The 20,120-nt window shown below is 50.3% G+C and overlaps 8 protein-coding genes and 1 non-coding gene across 9 annotated transcripts; 3 read left to right on the forward strand and 6 right to left on the reverse strand.

The window, feature by feature from the left end:
- Positions 1-6: 6 nt before the first annotated feature.
- CNA08230 (hypothetical protein) lies at positions 7-1,688 on the reverse strand (the record flags this gene model as incomplete). Its single annotated transcript, XM_567065.2, has 3 exons — positions 941-1,688; positions 752-876; positions 7-690 (listed from the first exon to the last, which is right to left on the reverse strand). Exons 1-3 carry the CDS (start codon positions 1,560-1,562, stop codon positions 7-9), a joined length of 1,431 nt encoding a protein of 476 aa, XP_567065.2. The 5' UTR covers positions 1,563-1,688.
- A 174-nt stretch (positions 1,689-1,862) lies between these two features.
- Positions 1,863-4,409, forward strand: CNA08240 (expressed protein). Its single transcript, XM_024656413.1, has 5 exons — positions 1,863-2,020; positions 2,070-2,521; positions 2,571-2,880; positions 2,927-4,255; positions 4,318-4,409. The coding sequence occupies exons 1-5, from the start codon at positions 1,916-1,918 to the stop codon at positions 4,345-4,347; spliced, it is 2,226 nt and encodes a 741-aa protein (XP_024512014.1). The 5' UTR covers positions 1,863-1,915; the 3' UTR covers positions 4,348-4,409.
- A 95-nt stretch (positions 4,410-4,504) lies between these two features.
- CNA08250 (hypothetical protein) lies at positions 4,505-8,716 on the reverse strand. Its single transcript, XM_024656414.1, has 10 exons — positions 8,464-8,716; positions 7,761-8,411; positions 7,501-7,695; positions 6,778-7,442; positions 6,416-6,712; positions 5,958-6,338; positions 5,617-5,888; positions 5,311-5,551; positions 4,864-5,242; positions 4,505-4,795 (listed from the first exon to the last, which is right to left on the reverse strand). Exons 2-10 carry the CDS (start codon positions 8,236-8,238, stop codon positions 4,620-4,622), a joined length of 3,084 nt encoding a protein of 1,027 aa, XP_024512015.1. The 5' UTR covers positions 8,239-8,411; positions 8,464-8,716; the 3' UTR covers positions 4,505-4,619.
- A 2,579-nt stretch (positions 8,717-11,295) lies between these two features.
- On the reverse strand, positions 11,296-13,014 carry CNA08260 (conserved hypothetical protein). Its single transcript, XM_567068.2, has 5 exons — positions 12,740-13,014; positions 12,585-12,682; positions 12,243-12,513; positions 11,616-12,181; positions 11,296-11,560 (listed from the first exon to the last, which is right to left on the reverse strand). The coding sequence occupies exons 1-5, from the start codon at positions 12,942-12,944 to the stop codon at positions 11,324-11,326; spliced, it is 1,377 nt and encodes a 458-aa protein (XP_567068.1). The 5' UTR covers positions 12,945-13,014; the 3' UTR covers positions 11,296-11,323.
- A 138-nt stretch (positions 13,015-13,152) lies between these two features.
- CNA08265 (hypothetical protein) lies at positions 13,153-14,345 on the reverse strand. Its single transcript, XM_024656122.1, has 2 exons — positions 14,032-14,345; positions 13,153-13,951 (listed from the first exon to the last, which is right to left on the reverse strand). The coding sequence occupies exons 1-2, from the start codon at positions 14,248-14,250 to the stop codon at positions 13,187-13,189; spliced, it is 984 nt and encodes a 327-aa protein (XP_024514194.1). The 5' UTR covers positions 14,251-14,345; the 3' UTR covers positions 13,153-13,186.
- Positions 14,346-14,735: 390 nt separating this feature from the next.
- CNA08270 (conserved hypothetical protein) lies at positions 14,736-16,720 on the forward strand. Its single transcript, XM_024656415.1, has 3 exons — positions 14,736-15,674; positions 15,735-16,057; positions 16,119-16,720. The coding sequence occupies exons 1-3, from the start codon at positions 14,935-14,937 to the stop codon at positions 16,208-16,210; spliced, it is 1,155 nt and encodes a 384-aa protein (XP_024512085.1). The 5' UTR covers positions 14,736-14,934; the 3' UTR covers positions 16,211-16,720.
- Positions 16,721-16,839: 119 nt separating this feature from the next.
- CNA08280 (Opa-interacting protein OIP2, putative) lies at positions 16,840-18,453 on the forward strand. Its single transcript, XM_024656416.1, has 5 exons — positions 16,840-17,304; positions 17,447-17,552; positions 17,632-17,774; positions 17,871-17,991; positions 18,131-18,453. The coding sequence occupies exons 1-5, from the start codon at positions 16,944-16,946 to the stop codon at positions 18,354-18,356; spliced, it is 957 nt and encodes a 318-aa protein (XP_024512016.1). The 5' UTR covers positions 16,840-16,943; the 3' UTR covers positions 18,357-18,453.
- A 42-nt stretch (positions 18,454-18,495) lies between these two features.
- Positions 18,496-19,855, reverse strand: CNA08290 (C-8 sterol isomerase, putative). Its single transcript, XM_567070.2, has 4 exons — positions 19,528-19,855; positions 19,202-19,458; positions 18,920-19,140; positions 18,496-18,826 (listed from the first exon to the last, which is right to left on the reverse strand). The coding sequence occupies exons 1-4, from the start codon at positions 19,675-19,677 to the stop codon at positions 18,693-18,695; spliced, it is 762 nt and encodes a 253-aa protein (XP_567070.1). The 5' UTR covers positions 19,678-19,855; the 3' UTR covers positions 18,496-18,692.
- A 117-nt stretch (positions 19,856-19,972) lies between these two features.
- Positions 19,973-20,063, reverse strand: CNA08300. The gene has a single exon. It is a non-coding gene; the product is annotated as a tRNA-Glu (tRNA).
- Between the last annotated feature and the right edge of the window lie 57 nt (positions 20,064-20,120).

Raw genomic sequence — 20,120 nt, forward strand, 5'->3', positions numbered from 1 at the left:
TAAACTTCACCATCCCCGTTTACCCTTCCCACCCTTCCCACCCTTTCCTTTCCTCCCATCTTTACTACCACCACCATTCACCCCCGCTATATCTCTCTCGCTCAATTTCAAGACACCACCTTCAAACCTACCCACACCCATTCCCAAACCCCTCGATCGATCCGCATCACCCTTCTTCCTGCCCTCCATTCCCTTCTTCTTCCCCGTCTCCATACCCACCGACGCTCTCTGTTCACCCTTATAGATACCCCCCTTCTTGAGCCCCTGGCCCAATCCACCAACCCCCCGAACGTAATTCCCACTCTCAATCGCCTCTTGCCTCTGTGCCTTCTCCCTCTTTTCCCGTTTATGTAACAACCCTGTTCTCACCGCGGCAGGATGTCTGCTCAGATGTTTATCCTTGACGACCTTGCTACCTTCCCCGGGAAGCTCGTACTGGGCGAGTTCTAATAATCGGGCGCTCATGGCGTTGCGCTTATCGACAGGGCGGGAAGCGGCGGAGGCAGCGTGGGAAGGAAGGAGGGTGGTGAGAAGCATGGAGTGGAGGGTCTTGTCGAGGGAGGCGTTGGTGTGGTCTTCAAGATCCCCTTCAGCGTCGGTATCAGCGGATACAGAAGGACGGGAACGGGGACGGCCGGGCAGGTAGTCAGTTTGGGTGGTAATGCCCATCATCTTGATTGATGTCCCCGTCTATGAAAGTAACATTTGTCAGATTTTGAAGCCTCTTTGAAGTAAGCGGTAAGGAACGTACAAGGAAAGCTCGACGTTCGGCTTTGGAGATCGGGATAGATGGACCACTGCCGGCAGTAGAGGGGTCGAACACTACTTCGGGGACACGGGATGTTGATGTTGAGGATGACGCTTTTGATTGTGGGTCTAAGCGTCCAGAATTAGCATTAGATATTCAAAGCCTGGGTATAATGAGAAATGAAAGACGTACTGGCAAACTCGTCTTCACTATCACTAACAAACCCATCCTCTGCTCCCCATCCATCGTCAGAGATGTACTCTTCTCCGGTTCCCTCCTCTTCCTCATTTTCTTCATCCTCGTCATCCTCCTCCGAATCATTATCCACACTGGCAGATTCAATTGGCATGGGCGGTAACCCCAAGAGAGCACGGGAGTGAGCTTCCAGAGCCGCAAGTCGGGCGGCTTTCAGTGACTCTTCATCTTCATCTTCCTCGTCCTCATCACTGTCTCCCTCATCACCTGATCCAGACTTAAACCCAGTGTCTGATCCAGAGAGATGACCACTATTACCAACAAGCTCACTCTCCATTCTTTCCCCTTCGCGTTTACTCTCAACGATCCTAGCCTTCTTCACAGGCCTTTCAGCTCCCATCTCTTCCACCGTCCGCCTCCCTCCTCCTCCTGGACTTCTCTTTCCTTCCATTTGTGCCTTCCCGTTTATTTTTTGAGACTCGGTTCCGTACAGCTCTCGGTCGTGGTCTTTTCCGAGAATATCTGCGCCTTGATGTTTTCGGACATCGCTTTTGGAAGTTCTGGACTTGCTCTTGAGCGGTTGTAGGGAAGATCGCTTTCCGAGGTTGGATTTGGGCATCGTGACGTGTGGTACGTACGGGATTGGTGGATTGTACTGTAACTGAAAACTATCTGGAGAAGATTGTGGTTTATGGATGCACAACAACTGACAATATAACGGCTAGAAGCTGAATTGCGGTTGAAAATGCAGAGTTGAAATCTTCGCCTCCACCTTAACCTCCATTTCTATAATTAAATTCAATTACCGCTAATTATATCTAAACATGAAAAGTGCTGACGTCACTTCTGCTTCCGTTCCTTCGGCTCTGCAGAAGCACACGATTGAACTGGGCTCGTTCTTGATTCCACATTTCCTTCCCTATTTTCAAACAGAAGGGGCCTACGCTGGTCATAGCGCCCTCACCTACTGGAATGAAGAGAGGTTTGGGTCCTCTCTTCACGGAGTGCGCACTCGCAGATGTGCTGGTTGGCGTATACGACAATCTCATTCTCCGGGACGTCACTGCTCTTATGCTGGTAAGTCCATTGTTTATGGCCAGTTTTGGGCTAAGTTGTCTATTTCTAGGTGAACAACCACTCTTATCAAGTGTTCAAGTCGTCCATCAAACTGCAACTGGAACATCGAAGGAAACTTTACTCTATCCCAGCCACTACCCCCTTTCTCAACACCTTTCGTGACGAAACCGCGACGGACAAGTTCAAAGCTTTAGAGGAAAGAGAGCATCGCTTCAATAATTTCAAGCCAGCGGGTATTGAGACGATATGCAAGAATTCTCGACTAGTTAGCTTGCAAGCTGGACATATGTTGTTTGAATATCATAACGACAAACGCAACCCCGGTCGAGAACGAAAGACGAGTGGCTGGGAGGTGTACAGGACAAAGACAAGCGCAACGGACGACGATTGTCGGTGTAGAGGGGGAGTGAAAGATCAGGGGCTGTGGAAGTGGCTTATGGATCTAGGAAAAGAATATTATGATATTGTTATGTGCGCGGAGGAGAATGTCGTTATGATATGGTACGTCTATATGAGGTGTATCGCCTTTCTAATCGTTGTATTTGCATAGTCAAAAGGAGAATTATCACCCCAATGGTAATCCAACAACATGGTCCGTTTCTATCCGCATGTACTTTTATGTCCTAATTCCACCCACCGGCACCTCCCCTCCGTCGTTTGGCTATTTTGACCCTATTCCACACCCTGACGCTGCATTACCGTTTATCGAGATAATCGTGCCGAACGTATCTGAAGAAACCACTGCAACGTTTGACATGGCTGCCGGAGGACAGATATCGCTTTTGTTTGAGGATGATGACTCGGACACCGACGAAGTGTATGTCGGAGTATGGGATTGGAAGAAGGGTGTGTGTCTTGGAGTGAGTGATTTATTCGTCTGGTTAAGATGGGGCTGACAAGAAGCAGAGCCTTGTACCGGATACGGATCCAACAGTGGAAATCACGAGCTATGCGCATATGGGTCCATTCGTAGTCACCTCTTGCACCCGTCACGTTCCTGCATCTAGCAACCCAACTGCATTTGTCAACGCTTGTGAAGAAACCGATGTCGATAAATCACCCCCTGCAGCTGACGATCATTTTGTCGAACTCTGTTTCTATGTCCACGCTCTCCTGCCCCCGCAGTACGGTTACCCACCACACACACCTTCTACCTCACATCAGGATCCCAAAAAGCCATTCTACCCCAATGTGCCATGCACATGGACGCTCGACGACATCCCGTTCTGCTTCCCCATCATTATCTTCGACCTCCCTCCTGCAGGTCTAATGCCATGGACTGTTTCTCGCTACTACCAGTCTGACATGTTCTACATCAACGAATGTCACTACGACGAAGAGGTGCATAATCGCGAAATTGCAGGTCTTTTGACATGGACAATCGCAGGGAGGGTCAGTGTAGCTGATATGCGAACAATAACATCTGCGCCAACAGCAATGGCGCTGCGGAGGGCTATGTGGTGCTTGCAAGCCGGGTATATCCCACGAGGAAAAGTGGTGGTGGATCCGAATATCATTGCATCTTTGACCCCAGCAGAGCACGCGAGGTGGTCCATCGAAGTTCTGACGCTGGCAGTGTACGGCCATAAGCTTGACAAGAAAGGCCGGTGGACTACCAGCGGTGGTATATCAACTGAGCGGCCCATGGCGCGTAACCCTATCCTCCAACGGATCCCCACACCAAGAACAAGTCCTCGTATAGCGCATACCGACTGGATGATCACCGACTCCCATTATCGCTTTACGTTCGTCCCCACCATGAGCTCTGTCCACGGCGCGAGGGAGTTTAGGATGGTGGCGATCCTCGTAGATAGGGGTCTAGTGTTGGATAACGGGATGAAGATAGCGACAGCAGTGTTGAGTTTGAATGATTATAACAGGCGGACGGGGGAAGTGCAGTGGGGTGAGGATGATGATGGGAAAGCGGAGGAAGGCGAGGACCGACAGAAGAGAGACGAAGTAGATGATAGAAGAGAAGAAGGAGCGTATGAAGGTTCGGAGAGCGATACAGTCATCGACCATATATTCGCCGACAAATCCAAACTCGCTCCTTTCCGTATCCATCAACACTCGTCATGCTGCCTTATCGATGGGTTCATGAAGGATTCGAGGGCCAACGATTTGACGCAATGGCCGCATAAGGGAATCCATGGTGTGCTGCATATGGCAGTGGATATGACGAGGCAGTCGCAGATCTTGTTCGATGGAGATACTGTCGTCTTTGGAGGATTTACGGTGAGTTCACCCACGCTCCTTCATCTCCTATCCACTTAAAAGACATGCTGATAGTAATATAGCCGACGGCATACCAAATCATTAGTATTTAAGGCATCGATAGTTGGTCAGACGGAAGTGAGGCCTGTGTGCGGTCGAGGCAGCTATGAAATTTGACATGAATAGTTTATAACTGAAACTACTGACGGGGTTAAAAAAGGTGCGAGCTGAGAATGAGAAAAAAAGAAAAGAAATCATACTATTCATTTCATGGCTACAGTACTTAAATAATTGCTACTCGTGTGTGTGGTTATTAGAGCTACATTTGTACGTCAGGAGTTGTGATTTTTCCAATGTCGGTCCACGTCCTTGTTTCGCAGTCACATTATTTTCCACCAAGTTTAGGAATTCCAAGACCGCCTAGGAGCTTGTCAAGACCCAATCCACCAAGGAGACTATCGAGCAGGCCATTCAGACCAAGCCCGCCCAAGAGCTGGTTCACAAGGCCCAGAACACCGGACAAGAGTAACCCGACTGCTGCAAGAATTTGCACCAATGGTTCTATATTTCAACAAAGCAGTCACAATCAGCCAACGCACAGAAGGAAGTAAAAGAGCATGTTTGCTTACGCTCGAGCAGGTGCCAAAGTGGACTGATCCCCTTCTTAGCTTCGGGCATACCTTCGATACCCTTCTTGCCCTTCCTGATAGCATCTGTGACTTCTGTCGAAAGCTTCTTGAGGCCTTCAGCGAGGTGTCGCTCTTCTGGAGTAGCTTCACCAGTGGCAGCATTCTCCTTTGACTGTTGCTGCATTCGGCCGTCGGGATCCATCTCGCGAATGTTGGAGTTGCACTGGTTGAGGATGTCCGAGCTCTTTTGAATAAGGGGCTTCACTTTCTTCACAAGTTCTTCTTGGTTGACTTCCTCTTTCGGCTTGGAGTGCGCATCCTCGATCAAGTCCGTCATTTCTTCGAGTATAGGCTTGACACGATCAAGTGTACTGTCAACCTAGTAGTGCAGAAAAAGGAGATCAGCCTCAACATCCGCGTGATTGCAATTTCTGCTCAAGTACGTACTTCGTAAGCCATGCGTTTAGCCAGCTTGCTGTCGCCTTCGAGCCTCTCGAGCTCCTCGTCCTCTATCTTTTTACGTTCTGCGTCTTCCTCTGCTTTCTTCTGTTCGGCTTCCTTTCGTGCTTCCTCTTCCTTTGCTTCCTTCTGTTCGGCTACCTTTCGTGCTTCCTCTTCCTCTGCTTTCTTCTGCTCGGCAGCTTCGTCTCTCTTAGGCAGATCCTGCATGAGCGTTACGTGGCCGATACTGTGGTGCATTTCATCATCAGTTCACAGCTCGAAATCTTCAATCGAGTCAGTATCCTTGCTCACCTCTTTCCTTTGGCGTCTAAGACATCTCCGTCGTTGTCGACTTCTTTGCCTCGGCATCGTGCGATCTCGCCCTCTGTAAGCTTGGCCACGGTGTTTCCGTTGCTATCGATGACAGCCCCTTCGTTGTTAACCTTGAGACCGGCAGCAGGATGCTTCTCCTCTTCTTTCTCCTCTTCTTCCCATCGTTCGGCAGCACCAATCTTATTGCCGTTCTTGTCGACAACGTCGCCTTGCTCATCGACTGACTTGCCGTGAAGCTTCTTGGCATCGCCCTGGAAACAAATTAAACATCAGTTAGCATGATTTCGGAAACGCGCACATATGCGGAGCGGGTTTCTCACCTCAGTCAGACGTCCAACGACCGTTCCCGAATTGTCAATAACCTTGCCGTCTTTGCGGACGGTTGCAGGCTGGAAATCGGAGAAGGGACCTTCTTTCTGTCCTTCGCGCTCAGACTCGGGCAACAGCTCCGCGCGTCCTACGACGCTACCACCTTCATTCCAAATCTGGCCCTCTTTGTCGCACATCTTGCCAGCTAGCTTCGCAGGATCGCCCTCGACCACTCGCCCGAGTAGCTTGCCAGAATTATCGACAACGTAGCCACTCTTGTTGACGCGATTGCCGGCGAGGAGAGAGAGATCGGTCTTCTCTGGCTCCTGCTCTTCTGGCTCGTACCATCGCTGTGCTTTGCCGACGATTGTGCCAGACTTGTCGACAACGTCCTATAGGATTCTACACGTTAGCTTGCCAAAATAATAAAAAATTGTTTTCGACGGTAATCGTTGGGATGAGCACTCACGCCGTCGGCATCGACTGTCTTTCCTGCAATCTTCTTTGCGTCTCCTTCGACGATCTCGCCAACCTTCTCTCCATTGTGCACTACATCGCCATTTTTCTGGACTGTAGCACCTTCAAAGTCTTCGAAAGGTGCGCCTTCTGGATTCGACCTCTCGTCTTCTGGAATAGGCTCGGCTTGTCCAATCTTTTTGCCTGAATCGTCAAAGAATTCGCCCTTTGCGGTACATCGTCGACCCTGGAGCTTTTTGAGGTTGCCGTCGACGACTTTGCCGACGGTGACGCCATCCTTGGCAACCAACTGTTTGTAGTTAATAGTCAGCAACTGGGGAAGGTTTGAGGCAACATCCGATGTGCAGAACTTACATTACCGGCTTTGTTGGGACTGAGACCCTTGAGCACGCTAAAGTCTATCTGCTCTTCGGCCTGGTCAAGCTCAGACGCAAGCTGTGCGTTACCAATCACGTCGCCATCCTTGTTCATGAGGTTGCCAGAAGCATCAATGTCCGCGATCTCTGAGCCTTCGAGGTTTTGGGCGTCCTCCTCAGACATATTTGCGATAGTCCGGTCATCGGCGTCTTTGATCTTGCCAGCTTGGTCAACGGTCAGAGGGCTTGTGAACTCGGGTTTGACGTCATTGGCTTCGTCTAGAGCTTGATCGGCGCCGCCTTCCTGATCCTCGGGTACAGGTTGGTTGTCGCCCGAGGAAACCTCCCCCTTTTCGCCTTGCTCTTCGTCTTGCTCAGCGGCTTGCTCAGCGTCTTGCTCTTCGCCTTGCTCTTCGTCTTCCTCTTCGTCTTCCTCTTCGTCTTCCTCTTCGACTTGCTCTTCGTCTTGCTCTTCGCCTTCATCACTAGCAGGTTCATCCTGAGTCTCAGCTTGAGCTACGTCCTCATCGCCTGACTCTGCCTCAGAACCGCCCTGGTCTTGATCCTGCTCCTCGGGCTCTTCTGCTGCTGGTTCGTCATTGTCTTCTTCCTGTTCGTCTTCGTTGTCGTCTTGGTTTTCTTCTTCGTCTTCGTCGTCAGATTCTGTACCGAAAGCCCGAGTAAGCCATGTTTACCAAATGTGACTGGAAACATTACTCACCTTGCTGAGGGGTCCTGGGGGCTCCTGCCTCTTCTGGGACTTTGCCTTCAACATCTTGCTTCTTCGCGGTCTCTGCGACGTCCTTGCCTTGGGTTGCAGGTTCAACACCTTGCTTCTGCGCTGTCTTTGCGGCGTCCTTGCCTTGGGTTGCAGGTTTAACATCTCGCTTCTGCGCTTGCTCTGCTACGTCCTTGCCTGGTAGAATGGATCACGTAAGAAAAGTTGGCACCGAGGCAACGACATTGGGAAAACTGATTTACCTTGCTTTTGGATTGTATCAGCGCCCTTGCCGACCTTCTTTGTTGGACTATCGACGGCCTGCTTGGTTTGCGGCGTTTTCTTTGGCGTCGTCGGATTCTGGGCTTGTGAGGTCTTACCACCGACGTCTTTGGCAGTGTCTCCAGCCTTCTTGCCAACGTCCTTGGCGGGACTAGGAGCCTGTTTTGTGGCTCCGCCAGCAGTGTCTCCGACCTTCTTGCCAACGTCCTTGGCGGGGCTAGGAGCCTGTTTTGTGGCTCCGCCAGCAGTGTCTCCGACCTTCTTGCCAACGTCTTTGGCTGGACTAGGAGCCTGTTTTGTGGCTCCGCTAGCAGTGTCTCCTGCAGCCTTTGTCGCACCGCCGGCGGTATCTTTCACGCTGCCGAGGGCACCACTTGCACCTTTTTCGGCATTCTGCGCAGCCTTCTTGGGCGTCTTGCTCGGAGTTGGGGGTTGCTTTTTCTGTCCTAATTGTGACATCTGTAATATTCAATTAATCTGGCAAAAAGAGGAGAGAGTGGAGGGAATGTGAGACATTGTGGTCCTATTGCTTTCTGCTGTTCATATATATCATCTGTCGACTCTGTCGTCATCGAAAGTGGACCATGCATGACGTCAATTCTACTGACATCAGAGGTAATGTTATATCTAAGCTTCATCGTCATTGTATCGTTACCATTACATCACAGGTCAAAGAATACACACAGTCATCATCAGGAACCCTCCATTATGCTTTTAATCGTCAGGATCAACGCCCATGATGGCGACGATCGTTACCCAATTGTGGAGTCTCGTTTCCGTCATAGGTCAGTTAGGCGCGCCAGCAGTGTTAGGTGCACTATGGGGCCGAAATCTGGTATGGAGGTTGTGGATGGAAGGTCGTCGCTGGAAAGACGAGGGGATTGTTGGAATCTTCTAGGGGAGTGTCGTGTCTAACGTTAATGATCGACAAAAGACGCAAAAAAAGGTTTCGAATAATTATACATCGCCAATACAAAGTTAATGAGATTTGATTCCGTCTGACTGTTGATAATTAACCACCCATTATTTATACTTGAAACGGGCTATTACTATTTTTGTATAAATGACTGCGAGGCGCGGATAATGATCGTTCGTTGCTGCGCTCTTCTTGTCTCCTTCTCTTCGATCGTCGATGAGTCTAAAGGGGTTATGCTAATCCAGCCAGTCGCAGCCAAGTATTTGCCAGCACAACGTCCATGTGAGCAACGCCCCAAATTATTTTTGATTAATCAGACTTATTCTTCTCTGACAGACGCGTGTTCCGTAATAATAGATCTGAGCGCGAGTTATTATGCAGCCATTCACCCCATAGAACTATCAGTCCAACGTGGCAGGGGGCCCGAGCGTGGAACAGTCTGGAATCACTTGTGCACTTTCCAGCCGAGGGCGGTTTACTGATGAGTACCTCCCGCGCCATGTCATTTCCTTCCTTACGCATACTCTTTCATCCTCGTCCGGCTCCTTTTGGGTGTTATGGAGGATGGAGGGTTTGTGGGCCAGACCTATGCCCGCATCGACCGGAGGACCCGTGAAATGCTGTATATCCCAAGAGTGTCAAATGGACCGCTGACAAAGCCCCTCGCAGGGTGGCGAGTTCATTTATAGCCCCCTTCCCCTGGCAATACATCGTCCTGTAAGTTATCTTCATCTCCTCGCGGTGGATATGACATTCTGATTGATCGACTACCATAGCTTCCTCTTTCCCCTCCTCTTTTTTCACCCGGGTTACGTCACTTCCCAAGGTGTATTGTACATCACAACTCTCGTCCGCACCCTTCTACCTGCCATACCGCTACTTCTCCTTCTTTGTTTCGTCTTTCCCTTCCTTGTGGATGATCTCCAAACCGTCCAAACATAACGTAGATGAATCTGTGGACCGGCTATTTCCCCCCCAATATCTTCCCCTTTTTCCATATGACTACCACCCCTCCCTGGTAGTGCCGTTCCGCCCTACGTTCTCTGTTGCCCTCCCAAGATACGTGTTCTTTCCTTCGGACTGTCTCTGTCTTCTTCCTCCCATTATCACATCCATACAAACCCCCAGTACTTTGTCACAACAATATGTCACTTCCAACCGAGAATCCAAATTACCCACAATCGTGGTACGTACAAATTGGCTGATTGGAATTGCTTTTGTCGAGGACTATGTTGATGCATGTAAACATGTTTACAGAAGTGATAGCTACTCTGGTCTTTCCATCCCGGCCCGAGTATGCCTCTTCCTTCTCTCTTCTTTCTTCCCTCTCTCCCGCATTTCTCTCCTGCGTCCACCATGCCCCCTTTCCCGGCTTTCCCCCCTGCTCATGCTCCGACTTTAGCGTTCATCCGATCCGGCAGGAACTATCATCAGTTCCTTCGGGTTAGGTTTACGCTTTCTCGCGTCCCGTTACCTTGCCTTTCGCATCCCTTCTCAGAATACAACGTGACCAGAGTCATTGCGAGTCACGTCTAATGGAGGGATCCCTCATAACGTCAAGTCACGATGTTCGCAAAATGACAGCACCGTGTAACGGACTCAAATGCCCGCCGCCTTTTCTTACTACAATTCGAGGAGGTAGCACAAATTCCTGGACCCTGAATTCAGCGGCGATGACACCAACCATCCCATCGCAAAAGGATAGCAAGAAGTCGAGAGGCAGGTGAATCAGTGAAGCTATGTAGAATGCATCATAATACGGTATAGGTCACCTAAAAGAGAGATAACGAGAAAGTGGAGTTTTGGGGACTGCGGAGAATAACGGTGACGGGCCTGTGATGTCAGATGAAGTAGTCGACCATGTGCTATATGTTTAGCGGGATGGATACCTTGATAATATCAATTAGCTTCTTGTGGTAGCGAGCGTAGAAAGGTAGATACGTCCATAGTAGCTTGGTAGCAAACAGCTTTTTGTTGGTAGCAGTAAACAACATCCACCAACAAGAGGTGCGGCGTGGTGTCCAAGAACGAACGACGTAGTCTTATGATATACGAACAAGAATGGATAGATAGACTTTGATATCCCACATGTGATCTTTAATCTTCTTTTAATTAACTCTATTTATCTTTAGTACCATCTTGCATCATGATCTACTTCATCCTATTGCGGCAACTTTGTTGGCGAGTTTGCAGCGAATGGTTAGTTGCGCGTGGATCGATCGATCATTCGACGTTTTGTCGGGTTCAATGGAAAATGTCGACGTCATTTTTATTGGCCGATCGCTAATAAAGAAGGGTCGCCGTGTAAAATGGGGCGGAAAGCGGGGGAAAGCCGAGCCAAACTTTAAATTTAATCATTTTCCGTCCGGGTTCCTATCTGTTTTTCACGTAAAGCTGGTCAGAACTGTGACGAGGTGGCCATCGGGCTGCGCGATTTTGAGGCTGGTTTGGTGCGTACATGATACGCCGAGGGCGGTGTTTGGGGTGGGGATGTAAGAAGGAGTTGGAGGAGAGGATCCCCTCATCGATAGTCATTAGACGTTTTAAAACACCTTGTGGTTCGTTCCAATCATCCATATCACAAAAAAAAATACATGCAAAGAAAGCTATCCACAACTTTTCTCCCTTCTACTTGCCTTGCTCATTCAACCTCTCCCATTCCACCAAAGCATGCATAACCAGCGCTTGCCCATACGGCATCGGCGTAATCGCAATATCTCTGTAAAACTGGAGGGTTTCGCCCATACCTGTGCCAAAGGAGACGTTGGCGACCTGGCCGTCGGGTTGGATTTGGGTGAGGATGGCGGCGAGGGCGGCGTCTGCTGCGGTGCGGTAGGAAGGGGCTTTGGATGGTGGGAGGAGGCCCTAGTGAGGGTTTTAGTTTTAGCGTGTGGGGCAGGAGAGGCGGGGGAAGACGTACCATTCTCAAACCCATATATATCCCGGCTACAAACCCGGCACTAGCGCTTGTTTCGACATAGCTCTGGGGATCGTCGAGGAGGGTGTGCCACATGCCAGAGTTGGGGTCTTGGAGGGAGATGAGGGCGTCGACTTGGCGGGTCCATGTTTGGATGAGGAAGCGGGCGGTGGGGTCGGTTGGGTGGAGGGGTTTCGGGTGGGGGGAAGACGAAGAGGAGGAGGAGGGGGAGAGGATGGAGAGCAGCATAGGGATGGCTAGTGTGATCCAACAATTACCTCTTGCCCAGAATGCTCTCGCGAAATTATGTCCATTCTTCCCTCCCTTCCACCCTTGTCCACCTTCCAGTTCCGCCGCGCGACCTTGTTTACCGGGGGTAAACTCCCAGCCGTGGTACCATAGCCCGGTGACGGGGTCGGCGAGGTATCGGATATGTAATAGGAATTGGTATACCGCTTCGTCGATCCATGAGGGCTGGTTGAGGAGGATGCCGATTTTGGCGAGCGGGATGGCGGACATCATGAGTGTGTCGTCCCAGAGGTTTTGAGGATGGGCGTTGGCGTAGGTTACTATGGAGAGTCTGGTTTTTAGCCCCTCTGTTACCGACCCCGTAATGATAATGAGACGCACTGTGCTGGAATCCACCTTCCTCGGTCTTTGGCAAGCCATCGTCTCGCACGACCCACTGCGCCCAATCCTCACACCACGCTCTCCATTTCCCTTGTTCGTCCTTTTCCCGCCCATCGTCCAAGAAGGAGGCCAAGGCGTAAAAGGGCGAAAAGGTGTTGATGTTTTTGGGAGCGCCTTTGCCTGATGTACGGGCGTATTGGGAGTTGAACCAGGCGATGGCAGTGTCTAGGGATTTTTGGGAGGCGGGGGAGGAGGGCGAGATGGCAGAGTGCTGAGAGAGAGTGAATGGGATGGCGCGATTCTGTTAGATAGATTCGTTTTGTGAGCGAAGAAAAGACGTACGTGGCAGAGAGCGGTCAAGGCGATGCCGTGTGTCCACTCCCAGGAGAACACGGTCGGGTGTTCCCAGCCCTTGGTATCGATCAATGTCCCGTCGTCCACTATCGTCGATTATCCTTAGTTTAAAATCGGTCGCAGAGGCAGAGGAGGATACGCACACTTTAACAGAAACCTCCCTTCTTCATCCCTGATGGAAACGAGCCCATCTGTCAGGAGATTAATCAGCTGTGTCGCCTTGTCGCTGTCGAGGTCGAGCGTGAGCGGGGAGCTGGGGACGGAGGACGCCTGAGGTTTTTCAGAGTCGAGCTGGGCTTTGGCCTGGACGGTGAAGATCTCTTCTGCGGTGTTGCTGGCGCTGGTCATGACGGGCTGTGGAGATGGCAAGAGACGGCTGCGTGGGAGAGATTTATAAAGCCATGCACTGTCAAATGTAGATACTCCGGCCACCGCGCATTCGGCTGGATGATGTCCCGCTTCACCGGCCCGGCCCACTGCCGAGTATGCCGAGTGTAGGCCCGGGATGCAAACCTTCCATGTCATCACTTTTGTCCCCGCGATCGGTTATTAACTATCAAGGGTTACATGCACAACGATTATTACAACCCTCATAGCCAGCGCTTATCGTCCTCCTTTTCCTTCTCTTCCCTCTTTCTCCTCCCCGACTCCATCTGCGCCTCATGATCCTCCTTTGTTCTCCTTCCTTCCCTTCTTTCCAAATGTACCGCCAACATCCTCTTCCTCTTCCCGTCATTCCCCTCAACATCTCCCGCCTGGCCCTCTCCCGTCAGACCGTTGTCCCCCCTGTCGAAATACAGTGCCCAGCGATCGTCGGCTTCTGATTCTTGGACGATCACGAAACCTTCCCAGCCTTCGAATAGGATACGGTGCGAGAGCGGTGTGAGGGACCATGGGCCCGGGGCGGCGGTTGCGGCGATCTGAGGAGGAGCGTGATGGATGGAGTGCGTGGTAGGGTTTAGGTAGAGGTGGTGTGGCTGTGGTGGAGGTTTTGGTTTTGGTTTTGATGGTGGTGGTTGTTCTGCAGGGACGGAAGTGGGGGATGGTTTTGGGGAAGGGGGTGGAGATTGGTTTGGTCCTGCTTCCTTTGCCAGCTGTGAAGATGAAGAGCAAGGGGAGGACGACGATGATGATGGACGAGAAGGAGAAGGACCTTTTAATCGACTAGGAGAAGTCAAAGGTGAGGGCGAAGAGGATGACGGAGAACTTTTTTCCGGCGGCTTAACAATAAAAACATCCCCTTGATGACCTACCCTCGCCCAGGCGAGTGTATACGCTTCCACTGCCTGGAAATGGCCGACCAGCGGGCTGACAAAATGGGGTGGAAATTGGGCTCGGGCGTGCTTGATGTATACCTATTTTCTATGGTCAGTTTCTGCAAAAACATTTCACACACCTCACAGGAACATATAAAAAAAGAGCACAAATCACCCACCTTGCCGTCCTCTCCCAGTACAACCTCTGCACCTTCAAATTTCCCCTTATACACCTCCCCCGGATCCCCCACACCACCTCCTTTGAAAGTGATGAAAACCTCTAAATCGAGGGACTTGTTGCCCGCCCGTCGATTACCTTTGATGCCCCCCTCGATGGCTTGTTTGGTAGCGGAGATGGCGGGGCAGATGGCTGTTGCTGTGATGATGCCGAATACCATTTGCCCGTTGCGATTTCCTTTTTGATTTGTGGATATGTGTTACAAGATGGTAGGCGAAAGAAGACGATGTGGAAAGATGAGGGAAATGGAACGGAGAAAAGTCGAGACGAAAGCACAAGGACAAAGTCACAATGGATAAACAAAAACGCGAAGCAAGCAGAGAGGATGTGACGTCATTGCGGATTGCTTTTAGGTCGAGTTGATCGAAATAAAGATACTCGTTATATTCCAAGCCGTTGGTTAATGTAAGGGCAAGAAACATATCATCATCTTCCCACCTCGTCAACTTCTGCACACACCTACTGACATTGCAGTAACATATTCGATGTATTGTATCTCCTCTTCTACTATTATATCGGCGATCAGTGACGTGGAGTTCATCTCAAAGCGGCGATCCCCGCATTGTGCCACGCCGGCGGGATTATTTTGGTTCCATCCCAACTTTCTGACGCGTGGGCCCCTCTGTTCTTCGATGCGTGGTGGCGTTGTTATCTCGTCTTTTTTTCTTTTTTCGTATTGTCTTTCTTTCTTGTGATTTCTCATTTTTGTCTTGCCTGGACCAGACAATCACGACGTACAGACTTAAAACACGTGAAAAGGCAAGGCCACTGGCGACAACGAACGCAAGGGCGAAAAACGAAATAGGAACCACAAATTTAGATTCGTCAGGGACAGCGAAAGATAATGGCGCCCGTCAAGGTCAACGCTCTTCCGAGTATTGTGGCGGAGAATGGTGTGGGGTTAAGGGATTGGGATGGGAGTGCGAGTGGGAATGAGAATGGGAGTACGGAAACTGGGACCACCAGTGCGAGGTTGAGGAAGAATCCGCCGCGAGGTACTCGTCCGTCGTTGGGTGTGAATGGGGACAGACCACTCTCACATCTCGATACTATCCCTTCTCGTCCTCCATCTCCTCCTTATGATTCTATCGCTCCTTCCTCTGCCCATGTGGGATCACCGACATCAACACAAACACAAAATCAATCTTATCCGCCCCCCGCAGCATCCACTCAAACCGGTACGGGCTCCAGACCGGTGGTCACCCGCAAACGAAGAAGCAGCTCTATCAAACGCAAACCCAGCCCCGGCAAAGTCCCCGAAAAAGTCGTAGACTGGGAAATTCCCCGAAAGACGTTCCATTCTTCCATCGGTTTCCTTACCCTCTACCTCAACCACCTTACCCCGCCTTCCCTCTCCCCGCTTCTTGTGGTGTTGTCGACCTTGCTCGTGTTTGTGCTCGTGACCGATTTGCCGAGGCTGTGGTTCCCGGCATCGAGGTATGCAGAACTGTGGGAAGCGTGTGTGGGGTTTTTGATGAGGGAAAGTGAGAGGGAAAAAGTGAATGGGGTGGTTTGGTATTTGATAGGGGTGATTTTTGTATTGGGATTGTATCCCAGGGATGTTGGCGTGGTCGCTATTTTACTGTACGCTTTTTTTCTCGCCTCTCCATTTTGACTGTACATGTGGCTGACAAGGAGAAACAGACTATCATGGGCAGACACAACAGCCTCTACACTCGGGCGCCTTTGGGGTCGATACACCCCTCCTCTTCCATCCCACGTCCCCGGCATCCGGTTCTTACCGTTCGCACCTCGAAAATCCCTCGCTGGGTTCCTTGCGGCCGCCGTTACTGGTGTTTTGATCACAGTCGGGTTTTGGGGCGGAAGTGGAGCAGCGGAGAAGACGGTAGGGTACGGTGGAGGGGAATGGAAAGTTTTGACAGAGGGTGTTTGGGGTTCAAAGGGAATTGGAATGGGCTTGACGGCCGGGGTGGTGGGCGTGGGAGGAGCGGTGGTCGAAGCGCTTGGTATGTTTTTCTTCCTTCCTCCTTGTAAAAAAAGCACTTTCCAGCTGACTGTCTTTTGTAGATCTCGGATTAGACGATAACGTCACACTCCCTATATTATCAGGTGCCATTATCTGGGCTTGGTTCGGGTTCACCAACTGGCTTTTACCCTAGTCACTTCACCCTCCTCCCTTCTTCTAGACGAAAAATGAAAGGAAGACTCAGAATCTCGAGCTTTTTGCTTGGCTCCGGTCACTGTTTCAACGCATCTCTTGTTTTTGCAAACAATTCAACTTGTATACGAATAGACCCCATACCCCTGGCCATATGTTTCGTCGTTTCGTATTTTTTATCCTTTGCTTTTTTTTTTTTTTTTTTCGTATTGAATTTTATCTTTCTATTGTCTGATCTACCCTTTTGTTTCTTTTGGGTCTTTTGTGCCCAATCCGTCTCGTCTCGCCTTTGTTATGTTTTACTGGCTTTCAGTATGGGCTAAAGTCTTTTGTCTTCCCTTGATACCTTTTTTTTAATTTTTTTTACCCCTTCAGCCTTTTCGCTCCCGGTCCCGCCCAGTTTTTCTGTAGAATTACGAGTGAAAATCTATACATGATTCTTTAGATGAATTATGCATCTACACATTCTAGATGCATCGGTCTTGTATGGGATATGCATAGGTAAAGCTCCTTGTCGTGATTGTTTGCTGAATCAAGTCGTATTGCAAGAAGGAAAGACAACCGTGGGACGAAAGTGGGAGGGAGGCCGTGAAATACTTGTCTCTTCTCCACCGACCTTGGACGTTTACTTTTGCTTTCAACGACGTTTACCTATTCTCAATCTCTCGACCCATCTGCCTTTTCTTGCGACCAAGGCGGTTACACCGAACAACGGGAACGATAAGAGCAAGATAATGTCTACGGCGACAGCACCAGCACCGACAGCAGCAGCATCGGGAACAACAAATGTGGGAGGTGCAAACGCAGCGGCAGTCTTCAAGCGTCTTCATCCGGCGTCGTATCTCTCTAGATTCTTGAGTTCGGGATACAGGCCTGATGGGAGACCTATCCTTCCTTCCTCCTCTTTTCAGTCCACCGCCTCTGCCTCTGCCTCGGCTGCGGACGATGTATGGAGACAAGTCAGTATCAACACGGGCTCTATATCGACCGCCCACGGTTCGGCACTCGTGAGGATGGGGGATACCACGATGGTGTGCGGGGTGAAAGCTGAGGTTGGGGAACCTGATGCTGAGGCGCCTGGAGAAGGGTTTGTAGGTGAGTTTGACCTTTTTTTTTTTTCTTTTTCTTGTTTTTGCTCGGTATTGCTCGGGAAAGTCATTGTTCATTGTCGTATGCGTATTGGGATTGGAAGGATGCTAAGGAAAGGACCAAGGCTGACTTGATTTGACGGGGTTAGTACCCAATATCGATCTCCCGGCATTGAGTTCACCGAAATTCAAACCTGGTCCTCCTGGCGATGAAGCGCAAACGTACTCGAATTGGTTATACGAGTTGCTTGTTTCGTGAGTCTCTTTTCCGTTTTGCGATTACGATGCGTTTGCATAGCAAGCCGATCGCTGATTTGACTTTTTAAAAAATCAGATCAAAGACAATCCCCCTCTCATCGTTACTCATCGCCCCAGGCAAAGCCGCTTGGGTACTTTATATCGATGTGGTGTGCATAAACTATGATGGGAATGCGTTTGACGCAGCTGTTTTGGCCGTCATGGCTGCTCTTAGGAATAGTACGTCTTACAATGAGTTTTCTCCTTTTTTTTTTTTTCCCGGGAGGTTTACTCAATAGCTGAGGCTGAGGGCTCATACGAAAACTGAAAAAATAGCGAGATTACCAAAAGCGGTTTACGACGATGATACCCAACGGACGATTTGTTCGAGGACGGAGAGGTACCCGTTGTCGTTGGGGAGGATGCCACTGGCATGTTCGTTTGGAATTTTTGAGAGGTGCGTCGTGAAGACGTTCAGTCATATTGGGATTTGCCGAGTCCTAACGGCTCATTTTTTTCTCCTTTGCCGTGTCATACATTTTTCGTCTTTTTCCTCTTACTCACCACCCAAAATAAAAACCCATCGACAAAAACAGCACCCACCTCCTTCCAGACCCAACGTCATTCGAAACCCCATTGCTACCCACCACGCTCACCATCGCTTTAGACCAAGACGGACAAGCGGCTCTCGTTCGACAAGAAGGCCTTGGTGGTTTGAGAAAAAGAGGGAAAAGCGGGGAAGAGGTGGTGGATGAAGCGTGGGGGTTGAGTGAGAGGCGGGCGGAGGTTTTGAGGAGGGTTTTGGATGAGGCAGAGGCGTAGAGATGAGGTTTTGGTGTGGGTTCAAGCTGGGGAGGGGGGGAGGACTAGGGTTTATGTGGTGGGAAGGAGATGGAGATTCTGGAGATGCAAGATGTAGACCGCGATATAGACATTTATGCTACCTTGTAACTTTTGGTATTTCGTGTTCTGTTTTCATTCCGAGATGGGGTTTTTATTATAAGCTTTATGCTCATCTACTAGTCTAAACCCTCTAGTTATCCACACAAAGGCCTGCCTCGATCCTTTCTTTTATTCTTTCCACGTCGTCCGCCCTTACGCATCTCTCACCATCTAATCATCTAATAACTCTCACTTCCTTGATAATTTACCGATTAGTTAAATCTTTCCCCTCAACAAATTTCCAATCATCTCCCGACCAGTGATCCTCACAGTGTTGTAAAGCGTGATGACGTCCATGGTGGAGAAGAAGCCGTCTGCGAAACCGAATGGGAGCATGAGGGGAATCCAGCCTGGTTTGATTGTGAATACATAGAAAAGTCAGTAAAGGCGACAAGCGAGCGCAAGGATAGAAATTGAGAGAATGGAACGGAACGGAGACTCACCTCTGGCATACTCCAAGGCCCAGCTCTCGGGCTCCATAGCATACTGCTTCACCACCCCGCGAACGAGATGGTGTACGTCTCCGGGGTTATAAATCTCCCTGATGAGTGCCCCGGCGGTATAGGCGGTTTGACGACCGGTGAGGATGTGAAAGTAGTCGTCTGCGGTGTGTCGGCCGGTGTGGCCTTCGGTGCCGACGGCTGTGCCAAAGATGATGATGTATCTGATCCGAAACGGGAGAGTCGTGTCAGTGGGGGGATGGGCGGAAAAGAGGATGGACGTACTCGGTGATACTGGCGTGCAAAAGGAACATGCTCCCCATAGCGCCGCCGGCATTGTTGAAAAGCCATTCATCCGGGTTTTGCCAGTCGGTATTCCACCTGACGTGCGGGTGGTCCTCGACCAGTTTTTTGACGAGGGTGTCGACCACAAGGGTGGCGTTGGGCGCAGAGGCGGAAGCGGGGGCGAGAGAGTTGGCGAGGGCGAGGGCGGACTGGACAGAGGCGTTGAGGGAGGGCGGGTCGAGGATGTAGAATTTGTGCTGTTAAGGGTTCCAGTGGAGCGGAATGTCAATACGGAATGTTTGCGGATACGGGAAACGGAGACGTACGTTGACGGTGTTGGCCCAGATGTAAAAAGAGGCGAGGACAGCGAGGAGCAGACCCCTGACGCTCCATCTCCTGAGACACCCGGTCGAGTGGGCGGGAGAGGCGGCAGCCGAGGGGTTTTTGCCAGCTCTAGGCTTGTGGGATGCGGGCATGGTGGGTGATGAAAAGGAATGTGGGCAGTTGGCGAGCAGAAAACAAGATAATTTATGAGGAGACGGAAAGAAATCGTACGATGGAAAAACAAAAAGAGACTATCCGACGCGCCGGTGATATTTGTTTGTTATTGATACCGCCAGTCACCACCATCGAACCATAACTTGGCACGAGAAAGGGAATACGATGCAGCTCACGGCGGATGATGCATGACACAACATGTATCTAGCGAAAACGGTGTAGAGAGGCCACGGCTCGAGGCGTAAGAGATGGACCAGCAAAAGCAAAAAGATATTCTCCATCAGGGAGTTGAACCCTGGTCTACCGCGCACAGACTGGGATTAGTACTGAGAAGCGGTTATACTAACCGTTATACTAATGAAGAGGTGTTACAGAAGGATAAAATGGCAGGAACTAATAGTAATAACAATAAGTATTTAAC

This window comes from Cryptococcus neoformans, chromosome 1 (genome assembly GCF_000091045.1).
Source record: "Cryptococcus neoformans var. neoformans JEC21 chromosome 1, complete sequence".
Lineage (NCBI taxonomy): Eukaryota > Fungi > Basidiomycota > Tremellomycetes > Tremellales > Cryptococcaceae > Cryptococcus > Cryptococcus deneoformans.

Bases quoted from the DNA above. Each gene is read 5' to 3' on its own strand.
- CNA08240 (XM_024656413.1), top strand. From the start codon at position 1,916: ATGAAGAGAGGTTTGGGTCCTCTCTTCACGGAGTGCGCACTCGCAGAT. The intron at 2,522-2,570 runs GTACGTCTATAT...GTATTTGCATAG, and splicing joins GAGAATGTCGTTATGATATG to TCAAAAGGAGAATTATCACC. The intron at 2,881-2,926 runs GTGAGTGATTTA...GACAAGAAGCAG, and splicing joins AGAAGGGTGTGTGTCTTGGA to AGCCTTGTACCGGATACGGA.
- CNA08250 (XM_024656414.1), bottom strand. From the start codon at position 8,238: ATGTCACAATTAGGACAGAAAAAGCAACCCCCAACTCCGAGCAAGACG. The intron at 6,713-6,777 runs GTAAGTTCTGCA...AACTACAAACAG, and splicing joins GTCCCAACAAAGCCGGTAAT to TTGGTTGCCAAGGATGGCGT. The intron at 6,339-6,415 runs GTGAGTGCTCAT...AGAATCCTATAG, and splicing joins AGACAGTCGATGCCGACGGC to GACGTTGTCGACAAGTCTGG.
- CNA08260 (XM_567068.2), bottom strand. From the start codon at position 12,944: ATGACCAGCGCCAGCAACACCGCAGAAGAGATCTTCACCGTCCAGGCC. The intron at 12,683-12,739 runs GTGCGTATCCTC...AATCGACGATAG, and splicing joins AGGGAGGTTTCTGTTAAAGT to TGGACGACGGGACATTGATC. The intron at 11,561-11,615 runs GTACGTCTTCCC...AACCCTCACTAG, and splicing joins TATATATGGGTTTGAGAATG to GGCCTCCTCCCACCATCCAA.
- CNA08265 (XM_024656122.1), bottom strand. From the start codon at position 14,250: ATGGTATTCGGCATCATCACAGCAACAGCCATCTGCCCCGCCATCTCC. The intron at 13,952-14,031 runs GTGGGTGATTTG...CATAGAAAATAG, and splicing joins TACTGGGAGAGGACGGCAAG to GTATACATCAAGCACGCCCG.
- CNA08270 (XM_024656415.1), top strand. From the start codon at position 14,935: ATGGCGCCCGTCAAGGTCAACGCTCTTCCGAGTATTGTGGCGGAGAAT. The intron at 15,675-15,734 runs GTACGCTTTTTT...AAGGAGAAACAG, and splicing joins GGCGTGGTCGCTATTTTACT to ACTATCATGGGCAGACACAA. The intron at 16,058-16,118 runs GTATGTTTTTCT...TGTCTTTTGTAG, and splicing joins AGCGGTGGTCGAAGCGCTTG to ATCTCGGATTAGACGATAAC.
- CNA08280 (XM_024656416.1), top strand. From the start codon at position 16,944: ATGTCTACGGCGACAGCACCAGCACCGACAGCAGCAGCATCGGGAACA. The intron at 17,305-17,446 runs GTGAGTTTGACC...TGACGGGGTTAG, and splicing joins GCCTGGAGAAGGGTTTGTAG to TACCCAATATCGATCTCCCG. The intron at 17,992-18,130 runs GTGCGTCGTGAA...CGACAAAAACAG, and splicing joins TCGTTTGGAATTTTTGAGAG to CACCCACCTCCTTCCAGACC.
- CNA08290 (XM_567070.2), bottom strand. From the start codon at position 19,677: ATGCCCGCATCCCACAAGCCTAGAGCTGGCAAAAACCCCTCGGCTGCC. The intron at 19,141-19,201 runs GTACGTCCATCC...GTTTCGGATCAG, and splicing joins TTGCACGCCAGTATCACCGA to ATACATCATCATCTTTGGCA. The intron at 18,827-18,919 runs GTGAGTCTCCGT...CAATCAAACCAG, and splicing joins GGCCTTGGAGTATGCCAGAG to GCTGGATTCCCCTCATGCTC.